Below are 18,840 nucleotides of genomic sequence, written 5' to 3' on the forward strand. Positions count from 1 at the left end.
CCTGCACCCCTGTGCCGGAGCGCTCAGACCCGTGCTGCCCAGACCCCAGGTCCCAGTGACCGGCGGCTCCTCGTTAGAACATTGCCCACATTGGAGGAGTCAGGAAGCGGACGAAAGCCAGCCAAGAGGATCAGGGCGACTTTCCAGTTTTCCTGTTGCCATTCTTCGTCTGTTCTAGGTGCTTTTCCACAGCAGAAAAAGATGCAGCGGAAGAGATGGTGTGTGTGTGTGTCCTCAGGCTGTGGCAAGCAGTGTGCACAGGGAACGGTAAGCACGGGCCGTCGCCGCCTCCTCTTCCTGCACTGGGGATGCACGTGCGCAGGCAGGACCATCTCCCCCAACAGGCGGGGCCCAAGGGAGGTGATGTCCATCCGGCCCTTCCCCCAGGGAGAGCCTCGGGATCAGAAGCACAGCCTGCACTTCAGCCGTGTCTCTGTCCCTTACAGCTGCCTTGACGGTGGGCGAAGTCACCGTCCGCCGAAGGAGCGGTTTCCTCACCTGGCGCTTTGCAGATGCTTGATGTCTGCTCACACATGGGCAATACAGTGGACAAAGCTGTTCCTGTCCTGCCCATCGAAAAATACCATTCCTTTTTTGCTGACCACAGTACCCATCTCAGCATTGGGAGACTTAACAGTGGTCCCTGCTGCCGTCTTACTTGTGCTGCTGATCAGTGTAATACTGGGACAGTAAATGCTACACGATGTTTATCGACTTGTTCACATTTATTTGCCTGTCCACATATTAGCATCTTCTGGGGTTCATGAAGTTTTTGCACGAGGTTTCTGACCCCTTTTGTAAAGTAGTAAATATAAATAAAAATTATAAGTATATCCTTCATTTTTAAAAAGGCATGTTTTCATAGGGAGAGGCCTGACCTAGGACGGAAAACACTGAAAATGGGAGAGATGCTAGCTGGGTCTCCTTTCCTTAGGGCTGCTGTGGGAAGCCGGCCATAGAGCCGGGGGAGACAATTGGTAAACTAGAACAGGCTGAATATGAGATGATATGACTTTTCCCCATGATTTAGTAGAGTGAGGGAGTCCTCTTAAGTTCCGGAGGACTGGAGAATGAGGGCGACTCTTTCCTGAAGGGACCTGGGCTCAGACGAGAGCCACTATCAAGGCGCCCTGCCGCCCTGTGGCATTCTACACCTGGGGTGGCGATCCCACACCCCCACACACACATGACAGGGAGGCAGGCAGGGCTTGGTGGCTGAGTGTTTCTTCGGTGTGAACCAGACCTGGCCCTCCCTCCTGGCAGCTCTGATTTCCTCAGCCTGCGCCGACTTCAGTTTCTGTGAACCTGAGGGTCACGTTTTTCTCTAACAAGAACAGAGTCAGACACAGACAGGGACACACACACTCTGTCGGATCCGTGAAAGCCAAGTGCATCAACTCAGTGGATGCAAAGAAGCTTTTCTAAAGGACACAGGGATGCTTACAAAGTTACAGACAGGGGACTGTGTCCGTGATACGCTGCTGAGTGGGAGAGAGAAGTCAAAACAGGGTAGGTGGCTTATATTTCTAACAGTAGTGTCACAAGAGGCGGGGGGGAGGGGGCTCCTTTAAGGAATGAGCTTACCCAGAAGGGCCACAAGAGGAGGAGACCTTCACGGTCAGCTTTATACTCCTGTGTTACTTGGCTTATTTACAATGAGCTCCTTTTCCATCCAAGTACTAACCAGGCCTGACCCTGCTTAGCTTCCGAGATCAGACGAGATCGGGCACGTTCAGGGTGGTATGGCCGTAGACTACAATGAGCTCCTTTTCCAGCAGAAGAAAATAGATCAGCTACACAAACTCGCTCTCTTTCCTGACTGAGTCTCCTACTCCAGCCCATCCCTCTCCGTCCTCTCAAATGTACTCAGGTCCCTGCTTAGACAAGGAACGAGCGGGGAGCGGACAGAGCCAGTGCCACCACCTTGGAAGTAGCTGACATCTAGGAAGGGGAGGGTATGCTCTCTCCATGTGTGGTCTCACGTGATTTCTAGTTTTCTAGAAGGAACTCAAGGCTTTCTCTGGCCCGTGTATGAAAACTGACAGCCTAAAGGCATCTACAGTTAAGCCAATTTTGGTCCCTTTCCTCATGTTCCAAATCCCACACACCAAGGAGCCTTTGCCAAGAGTAATGCTACATGGCCCCCGCCTGTGAGCCAGCCCCTGTTCGAAGCACCGGCTTATCGTCACTCCCTGAGCCCTGCTAACACACCAGCCGTCTTCCTCGTTTCACTCAGGAGGAAGCTGAGGGCCACAGGGGTTCGCGACTCAGCCACGATCGTGCACATGTCGCCAGGGCCCAGCAGCCTGGTTCTAGAGCTCGTGCTCTGACGTTTATTACCCCGCCGCTCAAACAAGGGCAGAGGAGGGCTGGGTGTCCTAGTGGGAAATGGTGGGAGAGATGAGTGGTTTACCCGCTGTCATTGCATGAGGTGCTCGTCCCTTATCTTGCAGAGGAAAACCAGCGCCTACTGCTGGAGAGCCCAGACCTGGGCCGGCTGCTGCCTTCCTTGCTGGCCGCCAGGGCTCTGACCGTCCGCCAGCAGAGCCTGGCCCTGCTCCTGCAGCTCACGCAGACGGACCACGGACGAGGCCTGATCATCAGCCACCTTGACCTGACCCGGTAGGACTCTGCCAGTAGGAGCTGCCCTGGGGCTTCTCAGATGGTCACCTGCCAAGTTAACACTTGCCCGTACCCCTTCTAGTGTTGGAGGACCCTAGAGGTGCCATCAGACTTCATTAAGGGTCAAAATCAGAAAGAGCCTGTGGAAGGAGGCCTCCCTCGGGAAGACCTCTGGGATGAGCTCCCATGTGAACTTGGTGCCTGTGGGCGGTTTCCCTTCTCTGACTGGCTTCCCTGTCACAGATGTCACAGACAGTGTAAATGGCAGCCCTTCCAAGCCCAGCCTGAGAATCTGTCTCAACTGGGTCATTCGCTTCTGCCCCGTCGGCCTCCGTCTGTTTCTGCCCTCCTGCTGCCCTCATGCTGCTTCTTTCATTCCTGTTTGAGGTGACACTCTCTGAGTTGGCATGTTCTTAAAGCCTTTCTAGAGCAAGGTAGAGTATCAATAAATAAAACACACCTGGAACATTCTCGTACGTCAGGATTTCCGAGGTGTACAACCGGGGAAATGGGATGTGCCTCTTCCCTGAGGGCGCTTCATAAAAAATTTACCGAACGCCAGCAATTCCTTCCAGTGCTCTTAGTCGCAATATTATTAGTTTCTGTGTGTGAAATTATCATTTTTTTATATCAAAAGAATTACATGTTGGCAATTTCGTGGGGCTCAACCCGGCAGAAGCAGTAGCAAGGATCACTGCTGGCTTTACACGTGTTTCATGCACAGTCTAAAAACAAGTTAGCTTCCGATTCTCTTCACTCTTCTACCTCCTCTGAGCCTGAGAAGGAGACAAGATAAGTGTTATGAGCCCATTTCACAGATGGGAAGGGAGCATCTGCGGCACATCACCAGGCAGTCTCACCCTGCTCTCTCCCAGGCCCTGAAGGCCAGCTCCTGCTTCTGTTCCCACTAAGAGAAGCAGCCCAATTAGAAATCCTGGCAGATCTTTTCTGTGCCAAGCGGAGACCTCTGGCACCTGTCCCATGGAGCAGGGAGGTCTGTTGTGCTCAGGACAGGGTGCTTGCTGAGCCTTGACTGCGGCCCTCCCCCTCTCAGCACTGCCGTGGCCCCTGTGACTTGTGAGCAGAGAGGCTTGGCCGCCCCCCAAAGCTCAGGCCACAGGAGCAGATAGATTGTTAGAGTTAAAGCCTCAAAAGCACATTTCATGTTTTAAATGACTGCAGTCCTTTCCTCAATGCCTTCCTCATGGTTTTTCATTTGGTTTTGGCCTCTCTGAGTAAGTATAGCTGCGGTAGCCCTAAGCTTCCTCCCTGCTTCCCCCCACAGTTGTCTTTGATTGCTTGAGTTTTCATTTGAATTTTTCCAGTGTTTTGGAGATTGGCATTTCTGAGCACCTCCCGCAGTCCCTCCTTGTCTCCAGACTGTCAGAGACACCTCTGCTGATTACCTTCGTGCCCACTCTTCTCGTTAATGTCCATCTCAGATTAAACCAGAAAGAGGTGGATTGTGTTCTCTGAAATGGAGGGAGATGGTTTGGTGCAGGACGAGGCTGCACACAGGTCCCGTGACCTCCCAGAGAAGCACGCATACCCCTTCCCTCTTAAAATGCTTTTTCCTATGTGAGAAGTGGAGAGGACAAATGAGTACTGACAGGAATCCAGAGAAGGCCAGTGCCACTTTGTGGAAAGCCCTGGATTTTTCGATGCAAGCAGTCATGAGCTCAGATCCTCTGCTTGCCGCCTTCTATGTAGGTGGCCTAGGAAGGCTGCTTAACCTTGACCAGCTCTGGTGTCTCATTTGTATTGTAGACTCGTGAGGAAGCTTAAGAGAAGAGATAATGTGCGTGCCAGTCCCATGTTTTCTGCTGCGTTTTACAGAATACTTAATCGGGAGAAGATGGTCTTGTTTGTCTCACAGAACAGAAAAGACTACAGATGGCCACAGCCAGTTCCGTGGCTTAATGATATCAGGGTCAAGGTCTCCGACCTCCTCTTGATCTCTCCCTCATGGTCTCAAGAGGCTGCTGCAGCTCCAAGTATCATATCCCTTATTAAGACAGGTTACCAGCAGCTGGATCTGTCCCTTTTATCAAGAGAAGCTACTGCTTATTTCCGTTCACTCAGGACTGTGTCACATGCCGCCCCTGATGGGGACAGTGATTCCAGCTTCTGTATTCGAGTCAGGCAGGATAGAGGGGGAATAGTGGGGTGTCTGTGGGATTAGCCAGCAAACAGCGCCTGACATAGTAAAGAAACAGGATATATGTTTCTTCACATGGAGAGGAAGCCTCGTTGTTCATGTCTCCTAAGACAAACACCAAGATGATCTAAGATGGCCAGCTCCTCTTCTGTACATTTCAGGTTCATTAGCATTCATCCTCAAGACTGAAGAAAACAGATTTAATTGGTGAAGGAAGAATCTGAACTAACAGCAAAATACATGATTTCTGAGAACAGGAACACTAGAGCACCCCAGAAGGAAGTGGGGATTTGCAGCAGCTTGGAGTCACCCAGGACCACAGAAACAGTCCAGTCCTGCCTCACCCAGTGCCCATGTCCCCTGTAGGGTACCCCACTATGGCCTGGGCGTGATGCCCTCCAAGAAAGATTCCAGCATTACCATTATGCTTTTCTCCATTTGATTAGGATGGGCGCGATAACAGCTAATGACGGGTTCTTCCCCAGCCAGTGAAAGGATGCAGAGCTCCCCTCCCAGACCAACTCCTCCTGTTCCAAGAAAAGTTCTGAGTGATACAAAGTTATCTCCTTACACCAGACACAAACTGCCTGGCCCATTCCCTGCTCCCTACGTGGAGGCCTTGGTTTGGTCTATTGAAGGCCCAAGGAATACACCAGAGCGTCCACTCTGGTGCTTGTGACACTGAAGACTCTGATCTTGTCCAGATTAAGCATCCTGGTTTCCTTGACCATCCTTCGGATGATTTGACTTCTAGACCCCTTCTAGACCTCATGCCCGCTTCTTATGCATCCACTGCTAACACACCACCCAACACACGCGGACCCCAAGACTGCGCCCCTGTACTAAGCACAGCACTCAGCACACTGCAGGTGCTTAGGATGGGTGGGCTGGACAGACAGATGACTCCCGGTGGTGCCAGTCAGTCTGCTAGGACAGCCGAGGATTACGTTAGCTTTTCTGGGCAACAGCATCAGACTGTTGGCTCATACTAAGTTTGCAATTGGCTGAAAGCCCTTAAGTCTTTTTGGTATGAACCAGGCATACCCCCGGTCTCCCAATTTTATCACTTAGATAGAATTTCCAGCTTTAAGTGGAGGACTTTGAATTTAACCCTATTCCATTTCATCTGATGTATTCAGCAGCCTGTCAAAATCTTGTTGAATCCTAATTGCACACCCCCACCTCATTAGGGGGCCCTCCCTCCCACTTTAGTCATCAGCAGATTAGTAAGCATGCCACTTAGATGTCACTTATGTGACTGAACTTGGCTGAGCCAGAGTCACATGGCAGAGGCACTAGAGATTCCTCCCCAGTTGACATCTGATAGTCAATGAACTTTGGTTAAAACTGTTCAGCCCTCTGGGAATTAACATTGAGTTGCAGAGCCATTCCTGTTGGAGAGTGTCTCTGTCTATGGGGTGGCCAGGGATCTGGGCTTCCTAGGTGGAAAGAGCGAGGCCACCCTTTCGGCTTCTTTGACCCAAACACAGACTTCTTCCTGGTCTCTTTGCAAGGTCTCCTTGTTGGGGAGGCTCTCAGCTGAAGGACAGCCCGCTCTGAGGTTGTATGAATTTTTTGCAGATTTTTGGAAGCCCTGGTGTCATTTCTTGATTTCTCGGATAAGGAGGCCAACTCAGCTATGGGACTGCTCACAGACTTGGCTCTGGAAGAAAGGTAATTTTTATTTCCAGGAATTGACATTTCTCATGCAACCTTTGTTAAACTGATCTTTAAAAATGTGCGGTGTGTAGGGAAGCTTGGCCAGCATCACAAGATTCACTGAGTAGGAGGGCTGGCGCCTTCCAAGCAGGCGGCTGGAGTTAGCCACTCTTGTCCCTCCGCGTGCAGGGAGCCCCAGTGTTCGATGGGTTTGGAAGAAGCAGCAGACTTAAAACAGTACCTCTCACAGTAAACAAGCCTACAGTGTAGTGGAGAAGCTTCTTTCCCTTCATCAGTACCTAATGGGAACTGCCCAGAAAATCTCTGTTGAATGAATGGGAGAGAAGGCACAGTAGAAGGGAGCCTTCTCTTGGGGGACCAGTGTCATTATGGGTCACCCTCCCCCAGCTCCACCTGCCTGCTGGGGAAGACAGCAAATGTCTCTCTCAGATTTTCATAATCCTTGAGGGTTTTTTTTAAGTGCATCTCTTGTCTGTTTTTTAAATTTCCTCACAAATTTTAGGGTGTCTTGCTTAGAAATGGTCATATAACGAAATAGAGCTATTTGTGCTCATAGGCCATTGGCATGGGCTGGGAACAGGTAAGAGCCAGTCTCATACATGCAGATCTGTGTACATCTGGGCCTTTCCCACGACTGTGTTCCAGAAACATGCTTGGACTGTGTTTCCTGTTTGCAGGGCACACAGCCTCAGAGCATGGGGAGAGCAGGGGTGGTGTTAAGTCAGCTTGACAGACATCTGGGGCTTCTGGCAACTTCTGCATGGAGATAGCTGCCATCTGAGGTCTGCTGTTTAACATCAAAGGCAATTCTCCAGACTTAGAAAAAATAAAGCCACATCCATACCCGGTGACATTTGGGGGGAAGGGTCAGAATAAATCATCCATGCACACTCCAAATCCCGTGGGCCCAGAGTTTGTGACAGTCTGCTCCATTAGCCAAGGTGCTGCGTTTACATTATAGTTTGTGCAGAAATAAATCAAGGGATGTTTTCTCAACAGATTCCAAGTCTGGTTCCAGGCCAACCTCCCAGGTGCGCTCCTGGTGCTCACAGGTGTTCTGGTGAGCAAGCCCCTCACTTTTATCACCCACAACAGGCATTCTCAGGCGCGTGAGCAGAGCCATTTAAACACAGTTTACACTCCAGGGTTCCCGTCGTGGCTCAGGTTGATGAATCATTTACTCACAGCTGGAGTCTGCACGGTCCTCAGTTATTAAAACAGCTGCAGTCGGGACAGGTGGAGGTGACGTAGGGATGGGGCCAGGACAGGGGAGACAAAGGTGGATGTGGACTGTGTGTCTTACATGAAGGCAGAGAGGGGGTCAGTCCCTGTCTGTCCCCTTCTGACCCTAATACCCGTCATAAGGACCGCAGGGCAGCCCTGTTCGTTCAGTAGCAATCATCCCCACCAGGAGGGTTAATGGAAATTTGAGCCGAGGAAGCAGGACGTAGCAGAATGGGGTTCTCCTAGGAGAGCTTGCCGTGACAGGGACTTGTCCTGAGGAAGCCACTGGAGTCCCAGGGGACCTGAGAGCATATCCACACCCGCGTATTACACACATATGGAAATGGGAGCTTTGAGAAGGGACAAGACTTGCCCAAATTCTCCAAGCTGATTGGTGGCATCCCCAGGATGAAGCCCTAGGCCCCCCTACCCCAGGCTGAGGCGCTGGGTCTCTCCCTCTGTGTGCCTCTGTCCTGGTGCCGGCATGAGCCTGTTGATACCCCTGGATGACATTACGCTTTCTGGTTCCCAAGCATTTTCGTGAGGGACACCCCTCCAGATGGCTCTGGCGTTGTTTGCCTGCTCCACGCAGACTTTCTTTCTCTCAACTCCTTTCAGAAGAGAGACCCCATGATAACCAACCCCTCAGCTCTCCGCTGTTGCATTGCCCTCATGGGGAACCTCAGTGCTGAGGCTGCCATCCGAAGACAGATGTCTGCCTCTGAAGAATTCCGGGAGGCCTGTTTGGGCCTTATGGTAGGATAACTTTTCTAGTCAGAATCAGTCTTTTCCCTGCTTTGGGAACATTGGCTTCTTATTGATTATCTGGCTTTTCCAAAACTTCTGTTTGAGGGTACTGGAGCCAGTGGCTTATCCCTTCTATAACCATAGATGTTGTGGGTGGCCGGCCTCACAGAGCCCTCCAGGTCAAGCCTCAGACCCCTGGAGAGGGTTGAAGGATTTTCTAGTAGAGTTGGCACAACTACTCATGTCAGCCCCTCGCTCTCCAGTTTAAACCCAGGACCAGGCCAAACCAGGGTCACATGGCACAGGCACTGGGGACTCTTTGCAAGTCTCCTGCACTAACACTTATCTATGGAACTGGTCTCTGATCTTGAAACACCCTCTAGGTTCATGACATTGACAACTTAGGGCGTGTAAGTAATGCTGGGGCCATTGCCAAGGGGATGAGATGGCCATGAAAAGCCATAGGGCAGAAAGGTCATTGGTTACTTTGCTTTGTTTCCAAAGGTCCAGTGTGAGGAGGATGTGGACCTGTTCAGAGAGATCTTGTACACGCTCCTGGGACTTGTGATGAACTTGTGTCTTCAGTCTCCCATCCTCTACGAGGTGCGGCACTCTTTCCTCCCTGCCAGGAGCCCTGGGACACCCCAAGCCCGTGCCATTGCTAGAGCTGATCTCATTTTCACAAAGAGAATAGCATGGGGACTCACACCCTGGCAGTGGGAGTGGGGGATGCTGGGCAGATGCTCTGTCACTTTGTCCCTCCGAGAGATATGTGAGTCACTCGGGTGTAGCCCAGTGGGTGTGTTGAGCATGTGCTCGGTTCTGCATTTACCAAGTCAAACAAAATGGGGTCTCTGATCTCAAGACACTGCCCTGTCATGAGGGAGACAGCTTGGAAAGAAGTAAGATGATAGAAGAAAGGATGTGAGGGGAATATGGCGAGGGGCCCATTCTTTTTTCTCACAAGAAGCTGCAGAGGGGATTCAGATTAACAGGCTGTTCAGTTGTCCTCCTGTCTCCCTGTCGTGGCAGGTTTGGGCCTCAGAGGTGAGCAAGAGGTGCATCTTTCTACTGAACAGCCAGGATGGAGGGATCCTGACAGTAAGTGTCTCCCAGGGAAATCCAGAAAGAGCTTCCTCTGTGGTTCCTGGGAATCCAGTGATACCCCCCACCCCATTGCCCATCTGTGGACCCTCTAGAGTCTAAGCATGCAAGCTAAGAATCCCTTTCCCATGTAGTCTGCAACTTAACAACTTACACAGCGTAATTTATCCGATTTGTCCTACTCCAAGATATCCTGGTGTAAATTGAAGAGGCCCCAAGATTTGGTTTAGATTCTCTTTTTCCCTAGTCAAGAAAGCCAGGCCTGTATTTTGTAGCCCATGACCCTGGAGGTTATTTATGCATAATGGTTTTAGCCCCCTTAGGGATATGTGCCAGGATAGCCTTCATTTCTGTTTCTGACATTTGGATAAGGAAGTCAAGGAAGCGCTGTGGTTAACACAGAGCATTGGGAGAACATCAGTGTGATTCAGCAAACTATTTACTGCCATTCCAGGATGGGTTCTTTACTTGCCTAAGTAATCACCCCAGCTTTCCCACCTATTAGTTCAGGGCCCCGGTGCTTAGAGAAACAACCAGGGCACATCCAGCGGATCTGGGAAACCAGCCCTACAAGGGCACAGACTGGGGACTGGGTCCAGGATCATTAGAAAGGTTCGGAGCAGATCCAACAAGTCCTGCTTGGGGCTAGTATGCCTACAACTTCCCGGAATCAATTCAGACATGATAGGATGGAGGGGGTTTTTTTTGTTTTTTGTTTTTTTAAAGACTTATTTATTTATTTATTTATTTGGCAGCAGGCAGAGAGGCAGGCGGGGTTGGGGGACGGGGGGAGGGGAGCAGGATCCCTGCTGAGCAGAGAGCCCGATGCGGGTCTGGATCCCAGGACCCTTGGGATCATGACCTGAGCTGGCGGCAGAGGCTTTAACCCACTGAGCCACCCAGGTGCCCCAGGATGGAGGTTTTTAATGTGAACTCTGGGAACGTGTGGTGGGTCTCCAGGTTCCCCAGAAATTCCTAATATTGTACAGACAATTTTGAGAGTATATGCATTTTCAAGGGAAGGCATCATGGCTTTCATCAGATTCTCAAAAAAAGATCCATAACCCCAAAAGTGGTGAGCGCCACTATTTTCAAGTGCTTGGGTTTTTCTGAATGATGTAGACCAGATCGAGGCCTAGGGTGGTTGTGAGCTAACCCTTCAAGGACTCTCTCCTGGCCACATTTTCCCAGGACTCTGCCTGAGCCTCAGTCTGGTGCTGACCTGCTTGTGGAGCACAGCAGCAGAATGTCACCGGGGGGGTCTGGTCCTTCGGTAGAGGGCTCTCCCCACTGTCTTGGGCCTAAAGAGAGATCTGGAGTGTCAACTACAGCAATATTCTAGCATCTGCAGGGAGCAGCTGAGGGAAACAAAACTCATAATAGGACAATACACACATTTATCCCTTCTCCCTCGGGAGAACCTCATTAAAATCAGACTGAAAGCATTAAGGAACATCAACAATGAAGTTAGAAACACATTGACAAAACAAGCAGGCAGGAGGTCGCCAGTTGGTTCTTTGATCATTTTAACCTGCTTCTGGAAGATGGAGAATAGCTGCGAAAGGCATCATTCACGAGGCAGAGCCAAGGAGACCGTGCCAGCTACAGATGCAGGGACACGGGTCTAGCCTGGAAAACATGGAGACTCTAGAACACCAGGTACAACACAGGGCATGGATAAGAGATGGGGGACCACGTGGGGCAGCCAGGCAGCTATGCCTCAGGTGGAAGATTTGAGCTTGCTCTCTTCCGTGGAATTGAAAGACTAGAGGAAAATGTTTTGCTTTCTAGGATTTGGAAGTGCCTCTTTTCCACCTGTAAGTCAACAACAGTCAACATTTTTCACAAATGTGCCCAGAAATGGGCAGCTAGGATCACTGGACATTTTAGGAAAGCTGCACACAGAAACAGAAAAACCAAGATTAATAGGAAAACCAACTCAAAAGAAGTAGAGATGATATAGGAAACAAAAAATAACTATTGTTTATGTCCTCAGAAAGATTCGAGACAGTGTTCTATCTAAAAGACAGTAACAGCTAGCTATTTAAAAAGGGGGGAAAAGGAAGGAAGAAAGGAAATAAGTTGGAACTGGAAGATCCTAAGTAGAATCTCCCCAAAAGTAGAACAAACAGACAAAGATTCAGACAAGATGAAGAAAAAGCTCCAAGACTCCGAGGGTCCATCCGAGAAGTCTACCTGGCAGGGGTTGTGGAGTGCTGTGGGGACTTTCTTTGCCAGAGCTGAACTGGTTGGTTCTGTGTCGAGCTGAAGTGGGCCGGGCCTCTGTGTGCCAGGGGACCGTGTTTCCAGCCTTTGGAGTCACTTACCTCACAGCTATCGAGTGAATGCTGCTTACCACATGGGCCTCCATATTTGTAAAACCAAGGTGCAGGTTTTGCTCCCCATACTAATGATTGTTTTTCCCTCCCCAAGTGACTTGCTGACTTTTCAAGGTCATCAGCACTTCTGCACAGAACGGTTAATTATCTTTCCTTTCCACCCCACTCAGAGAGCTGCCGGCGTCCTAAGCCGCACCCTTTCTTCCTCCCGGAAGATCGTGGAGGAGGCCCTGAGAGCCGGAGTGGTGAAGAAGATGATTAAATTCTTGAAGGTAGATTGAGCTCCTCGGGGACACACACTTGAATTCCCAGGAGCATCATAGATCACCCGGGGGACACAACTACAGAGGGCTGTGTTCAGTTAGGGGCCCACATTGTTCCTTGCCCGAATGTTACACTTCTGGACTAAGGATTCCTTCCACCTGTCACCCACGTAGTACTCTCCACATCCACGTAAGATTGTTGGACAAATAAGTAAGTTGTTCATGGAGAAGCAGCTGTAAAAACTACTTAGCAGGCAAGCCTCACTTAAAGGTGCATGGCCTCTTTCCCTGAAGAAGACCGTCACGGTGGCTTTCCACAATGTCCCACGGGCCCCTTACTTTGCTCCCCTCTGCTCACCGTGCTTCCACATCTGCCTGGAGAGAGACTGCGCTCCCTTTGTGGGATACGGAGGTGCAGCCTTACAATGGGACAAAGGATGCTCCCATGGTACGAGCAGATCGGTGGCACAGTTGAGCAGACTCGCCGAGAGGACACGTGTGGAACGAGGCTGCGTCCGTGGCCCCTGCCCGGCGAGCTTCACCCACTGGTGTCAGCGTGGCGGCCCCATGGCAGACCTTCCCATCAGGGCCCGGGCTGAGCAGGGCCAGAAAGTGAGCTCTGACGGAGGGACACTGCTGGGGCGCGGCAGGACTGAGGGGCCGGGGTGGTGGGTCAGAATTCAGGCTACATGTGGAGGATGGCCGTCACTCGCTCCCGATCGCAGGCATGCACATGTGCATCTTAAAGACAGTGCCCTGGGTGATTTTGAGGGTCATGATTTGACAGTTGTCACCTCTTAAAATGACCGACATTTGTCATGCTCTCCATGCAGGCCTGTCAGCTTGACAGCCTTAGTAAATCACTCCCCAGGAAGTGGGGGCCTCTTCCTCTCTTCCTGGTAGATCTGCCAGCCGACCGCATCCCTCCTCCTCAGCCACTCACCTGTACAGCCTTCTACGGGCAATCACCGAGGTGTGCATGTCAGGCCCGCAGTCCTGTCGGAGTTCGTATTGGGCTGCGGGCTGTCCTACTGGGGACCTGAGTGACACCAGCCCGACAGGGACCTGGCCTGCTCCTCGGAAAGCGCAGGCCATCCTCCGGGGAACGGTGTTTCAGAAGTTCCAGAAGCCACACGAACACAGGGACAGTTGCTCACTGCTTTCTGGCCCAGAACAATCGCAGGATTGACCTTCTTTTCTCTGATTTCTTTCTGAAACCCAGACAGGGGGCCAGACGGCATCACGCTACGCCATCAAGACACTAGCTGTCTGCACAAACAGCTCTCACGAGGCGCGAGAAGAAGTGATGAGACTGGATAAAAGTAAGTGATGGTTTCCTTCAGCGGCACCGGCATCCCGGACACTCAGCCGTCCTGGAAGCCACAAAGGGAGCTGGGACGAGCAGAAAGAGACTCCCATAGCGCTAGACTTCTGCAGTGTGTACCAAGTAAAGTGGCTGTTTCTCCTTCTGGAAACATTTCACAGCCTTTGGCTGCACACGTGTCGCATGCTCTGCTGTGACCCAGCTCAGAGAGAACGGGGTCGATGCGGGGAGCCACTCCCCCACAAGTAAACGGAAATGGTTTCTGAAGTCTTCTGCTGAAGCTGGTCTCACACAGGTTCTCACCCTTCAACGGGTGTGTGGGGGACACCTTCGGCCCTCAGTGAACAGGGGAGATGGCGGAGTTGGAGCCGGCATCGCGTAGTAAGGGAAAGCGGCCACAGGCACCTGCAGCAGGGGGCCCCGGCAAGCCAGCCTGCTGATGTCCGCCCTCACACCTGCTCTGGGATGCGCGGGGAGTGGACGGAGCGGGCCCTTCTGGGTCCTGCCCCTTGCCCTGCAGCCTCAGGGAACCGGCTGTCAGCTGGAGTGTAGGGGTTATGAACGGGGACTTCAGGGGAGACAGACCTGCTGCCGCATAGCATTCATTGACGCCACAGCCGTGTCACCCCAGGCACTGCTCCAGACATCTGAGGGACGCCGGAGACACGGCAAGACCTGAGGAGGTTCACGGTGCTCAGCAAATCCTTGCTCAGCAATGACCTGTCAGAGATTTTGGGGACGCTCAGTGTCCACGGGCGCTCCCTGCGCCCCTCGCGTCTGTTGCTGGCCTCCTGTTTGGGAGCCACAGGGACCGATGCTTGTTCTGCCCCCCCCCCCCCCCCCCGCAGAGTTCGGCATTCTCATGACGCTGCTCCGCTCCGAGGACGAGGTCGTGGTGGGCAATGCTGCCCTCTGCCTGGGGAACTGCATGGAGGTGCCTGGCGCGGCGCCCTCCCTGTTGAAGACGGACGTCGTGCAGGTGTTGCTGCGACACGCGGGGGGCGATGCACAGAAAACGGCCGTGCAGCTGAACGCGGGGATCGCTCTGGGCAAGCTGTGCACGGCCGAGCCCAGGTATGCAGCGGCTCCTGGTCAGGTGGCCTGTGTGGGTCACGTCGCAGAAGGCACAGGGCCAACCAAGACACTGGATGGTGGCTGGGCCTATGTGCCACCCAGGACTCCAGAGGGAGTCGTGGGAGCCCTGGAGCTTCCTGAGCACGCAGGTGTGGGCCCAGTAGCTGCTTCCCTGAGGGGACAGGGGGGCTCCCAGCTCCAGCCGGAGCGGGAAAATGCTTCTCTGACGGGGCTCTGTTCCACGTGCTCATGGCCACTGTCTTCCCTCCAGCCCACTCCCTCCTGCTCTGCCAGCTTCTCGCCCCTCCTCCCACACACCCTCCTGCTTCACATTTTTGCCTGGGGCCTGAGCATATGGGAGAATGTCCAGGGAGGGTAATGTTCTCGTGCTGGAGAAAACTGAAGCGAGAGGGGGAATGGCATGTTGCAGACCACCTGGCAAGCCGGGGCAAGGGATCTGGGCTTTAGCTGTGTCCATGGCTTCTCTTTTAGCATCTGTTCTGCCCTGGCTGGGTTCTGAGGTGCTAAAACACCTCAGCATTCATGCTCCCAGAAGGGGCCCCCCACGTCTGAGGGATGGAGCCCCAGCATAGAAGGGGGTGCCTTCCACAGACCGGGAGCTGTGCTGGCCTGCCTGACTCCTTCCCTTACAGACAAAGCCCTCTGATTCCTCCTCTGGAGAATGAGAGGGTTGGCTTGGGTGATATGTGAGGCCTTTTCACTATTCATCTCATTGTCCTAATGCAAGGCCAGGAGAAAATCTTTCTTCTCCAGAACGCAGGGTGCATTAGCTAGAATGAGCTCAGAGGGGCAGCCTACTGGGGAGTCCCTGAGAGCAAGGTCCCATCGGATCAGCCTGTCCATCTGCCACTTGCAGACAGCATGTGGTGTTCTGTGGACCTGCCTTGACGGCGAGGGCTCCCAGGGCAGCAGCTCCTCCCCTCCGGCCTTGCCAGCCAGCTTCTCCCTGAGCAGGGGTGGCTCCAGGCACCACGCATTGATGTGCCCAACTTTGTGTTTCGATTCTGGCAGATTTGCCGCTCAGCTGCGGGAGCTGCACGGGCTGGAGATTCTCAGCTCCACGATGAAGTACATCGCTCATTAAGACACGTGGCGTCTGTGCACGTTTTTCACAAACGCAGAGCCAGGTGCTGTGGGTGGTCCCGGTGCTAATAAAGACTTTCCGAATGTCCGCTCCAGAGATGAATACTGTTCCCAGGTGCTTGCCTTCTGGCTTTCCCCAGTCATGGGAGAGCGGGCGTCAGGCTGTCCACAGTGTTGGAAAACCGCTCCGTGTCCCCCATGCTTGCTTCTACGGTCCCTTCCTGCCCTGCGGGGACTGGACTCCAGCAGACGGAAAGCCACATTTCCCAGATTCCCGTGTAAGTAGTGTTTCTAGAAAGGAGCTGGATTCTGCCTGCTGAACGCCCTTCTTGCCCCTGTGGCTGTTCTCTGCTGGCACCGTGCTAGAGACATCCAGCGTTTTGACAGCAGGATCTCAGGGTCCGAGTTCCAACCCAGGGACTGTGGGGGCAGCTGCTGGGGCCCGGCCTGCTGCTGTGCCATGTGCTCTTGAATTCGGTGGGTCGAGTGATAAGCGGCGACTCGCCTGGCAGGGAGTTCTTGACGATCCAGAGACTCATCCCCAGAAGCCCCACCTGGTGCCTTTGTCCAGCTCACCAAAGGATTTCCAACACCTGTCCCACAGGTTACGTGGTTTTCTGCCTGAAGTACCAAAGCAGGGGGCCCCTGTCTCCACCCCGACCTCACGTAAGCTTCGAGGTATTTATTCCCCAGATCCGCCCTGTGCCCTCCCCCACCCCCCAAACACACTGCTCCCTTGCTGCTGCTGCCTCTGGACACCAAGTCCCTAAGTGATAAGTCTAACAAGTGACACCCTTCTTCCATGACTCGGCACAGTCACGTGACTGTGAGTCACACTTAGAGTGTCAGACCAGAGTTCCAAAGACTTACGGCCCTGGCCCACTTCCTCGCAGTGGTTTGACTCCGGGCAAGTTGCTTAACCTCTCTGAGCTTTGACTGCTGCTTCTGGAAAAGCTGGAGGAACACCTGTCCGACCAGTCACTTACATTGCTGTGATGCCTCCACGAACTTCAGTGGCACTTGGGAAACTATAAAGTGCTACACAGAGATGACCAGGCCCCATCTTGAGATCGAAGGGGTTGACTGTGACATCAGTCAGGTCAAATCTGAGGGGTCCAGGCAAGAGTAAAGCCCATGTCCCTTTAGGAATCAGAGCTGGACATTTTGTGGACCATGTAGGAAAGGAAACGCTCCCCCGCCCCAGAGTTTCTATTCAGGACCCCCAAAGAAACGGTTCTTCATAAGTGTGGTAGCGCTTAGAGTGAACTAAGAACTCGGTTCCTAAAACTGATGTTAAAAATTGACACTTTGAGGGTGCCTGGGTGGCTCAGTGGGTTAAAGCCTCTGCCTTCAGCTCAGGTCATGATCCCAGGGTCCTGGGATCGAGCTCTGCATCAGGCACTCTGCTCAGTGGGGAGCCTGCTTCCCTTCCTCTCTCTCTCTGGCTGCCTCTCTGCCTACCTGTGATCTTGGTCTGTCAAATAAATAAATAAATCAATCTTTAAAAAAAAAAAAAAATTGGCACTTTGAGGGGCCGAAAGGAAACCAGCAGCCCTGTGCCCCTGGTGCTGGGCCGGGGCGAGCTCCCTGGACTTTGAGATGCTTCCTCACAGGGTCCCTGGGGGACAGCAGGTGACAGGCCACAGCAGAGAGCTCAGGACTGGCCCACTCAGGACCAGCAGGCCAATACACTACTTCGAGAGGCTACCGAATGGCCAAGGGAGTTGCCTTGACACGAAACAGAGCCCTGAGACGAAAATGAGAAGCTACAGAATATGCTGTTTGCAGAGAGAATTCAGTGGGGCTTTAAAAATGTAAAAGGCTGCTGGAGTACGCAACCAGCACTCTGGCTTGAGGTTCGGCCCCTCCTCCTCCCAGGCTCAGGCTGCGCCCTTCCTCCCTGGCTCTTGAAAATGGCTATTATACGTGTAATCTCTTCCCCGAAGAGTGGGGAATGTAAAATTATATTATTATCTCTGCTTCAGAGTGCCTGCCGCAAGCAGTCATCTTCCCTGCTTTAGAGGAGGCCCGGCTGCCCCAGGAGCTCCCTCCTTGGGGCGGGGAGAGAGGAGGCTTCATCTCCAGCGCAAACCAGCCCTCCCCGTCTGGCCAGGCTGACGCGCGCCCTCCTCTAGGGCTCCCAGGCGGGGTGGAAAAAACGAACCGGGTGCTGGAGAAGGGGTTCCTGGAGCCGCCAGCACCTCCCTTCCCATTCCGCGGGCCACGGCTTACTCTGGGAAAGGCATCAGCTGGTTCCACAGGCAGAGGAGTCGAGGTTGTCTCGAGTGGGGCCGGTGTGGGACTTCATAAGCACCTGTCGCCCCCACAGAGCTGTCAGGGGACGGATGGGAAACAACCATCCTGGACAACGCGCTGGCCGGGGTTCCAGAGGCCAGCGAGGCGGGCCTGAGGTCACATGTTGGGAGGACCTAAGTGGAAGGGGCAGGACATGGCTTTGTTAGCACTTTCCTGAGGATCTGTTACCAAGAACTCGGTTTGGAGAGCCAGATGATGTTCCTGGTGTTTTCTCACTGCCTTCAAAATAGGGGCTCTTCAGAGGGCCCGGTAAGAGGGGAGTCATTGGAGGTGAAGAAGACATTTCCAGTCCACCTCCTTTCCCCACACGAGAGGCTGCCTTGGGCCAGTGACCTGCAGCCCCGCAGAGGGAGAGAGTGACGTCCACGCACTCAGCATCCGCTCTGTGCCAGGCGCTGTAACAGGGGTCTCTAGACCCTGCCCCAGAGAAGCCTCACAACACCCCATGATATGTAAAGAAACTAAGTAGAAAGACGCTAAGTACTTCTTTTCCAGGATCACAAGAGCTGGTCAGTAGGGGAGCCAGAATTTCACTCCCGTGAATGTTCGTCTAGTTGGGAGCACGGCTTGGGGGAATGTCCGCTAGCTTCTCTGAGCCTCCATTTCCTTCCTATAAGATGGAAGCCACTGTCCCCGCTTTCAGAGTTCTTGGATTTGAATATAACATACATGAAGTGCTTGGCTGCCCTCAGTGACTAGAAGACAGAAGGCCTTCACTTCATGGTGACTGTTATTTCAGGTCGGAAATTACCAAGAACTCACTACCTGCCTCCTCCCATCGTCACCAAAATCTGCTCATCTCCGAGGTACTCCCATCTCAATGAAGGCGATTAGTTATCCGGCTGTTATGTTGGCCTGACCTCCTCTCCTGGGCCTGGTGGCAAA

At 52.9% G+C, this 18,840-nt stretch overlaps 1 protein-coding gene across 6 annotated transcripts in view; it reads left to right on the forward strand.

Moving 5' to 3' along the window:
- The window catches only part of TTC12 (tetratricopeptide repeat domain 12), a 50,712-nt gene that overhangs the window by 26,335 nt on the left and 5,537 nt on the right, over positions 1-18,840 (forward strand). For 5 of the 6 annotated variants that reach the window (XM_013054855.2, XM_013054856.2, XM_013054853.2 and 2 more), the window contains 10 exons: positions 179-267; positions 2,454-2,622; positions 6,362-6,454; positions 7,460-7,520; positions 8,303-8,440; positions 8,936-9,034; positions 9,464-9,532; positions 12,045-12,146; positions 13,360-13,459; positions 14,310-14,535. In XM_013054855.2, coding sequence (XP_012910309.1) covers positions 179-267; positions 2,454-2,622; positions 6,362-6,454; positions 7,460-7,520; positions 8,303-8,440; positions 8,936-9,034; positions 9,464-9,532; positions 12,045-12,146; positions 13,360-13,459; positions 14,310-14,535 — 1,146 coding nt within the window. Of the gene's footprint in view, positions 1-178; positions 268-2,453; positions 2,623-6,361; positions 6,455-7,459; positions 7,521-8,302; positions 8,441-8,935; positions 9,035-9,463; positions 9,533-12,044; positions 12,147-13,359; positions 13,460-14,309; positions 14,536-15,567; positions 15,743-18,840 lie in introns of those variants that run through there. The other variant, XM_004749844.3, reaches the window with a different exon arrangement.

Source organism: Mustela putorius, unplaced genomic scaffold (assembly GCF_011764305.1).
Source record: "Mustela putorius furo isolate JIRA1106 unplaced genomic scaffold, ASM1176430v1.1 tig00000198_pilon_pilon_pilon, whole genome shotgun sequence".
Classification (NCBI taxonomy): domain Eukaryota; kingdom Metazoa; phylum Chordata; class Mammalia; order Carnivora; family Mustelidae; genus Mustela; species Mustela putorius.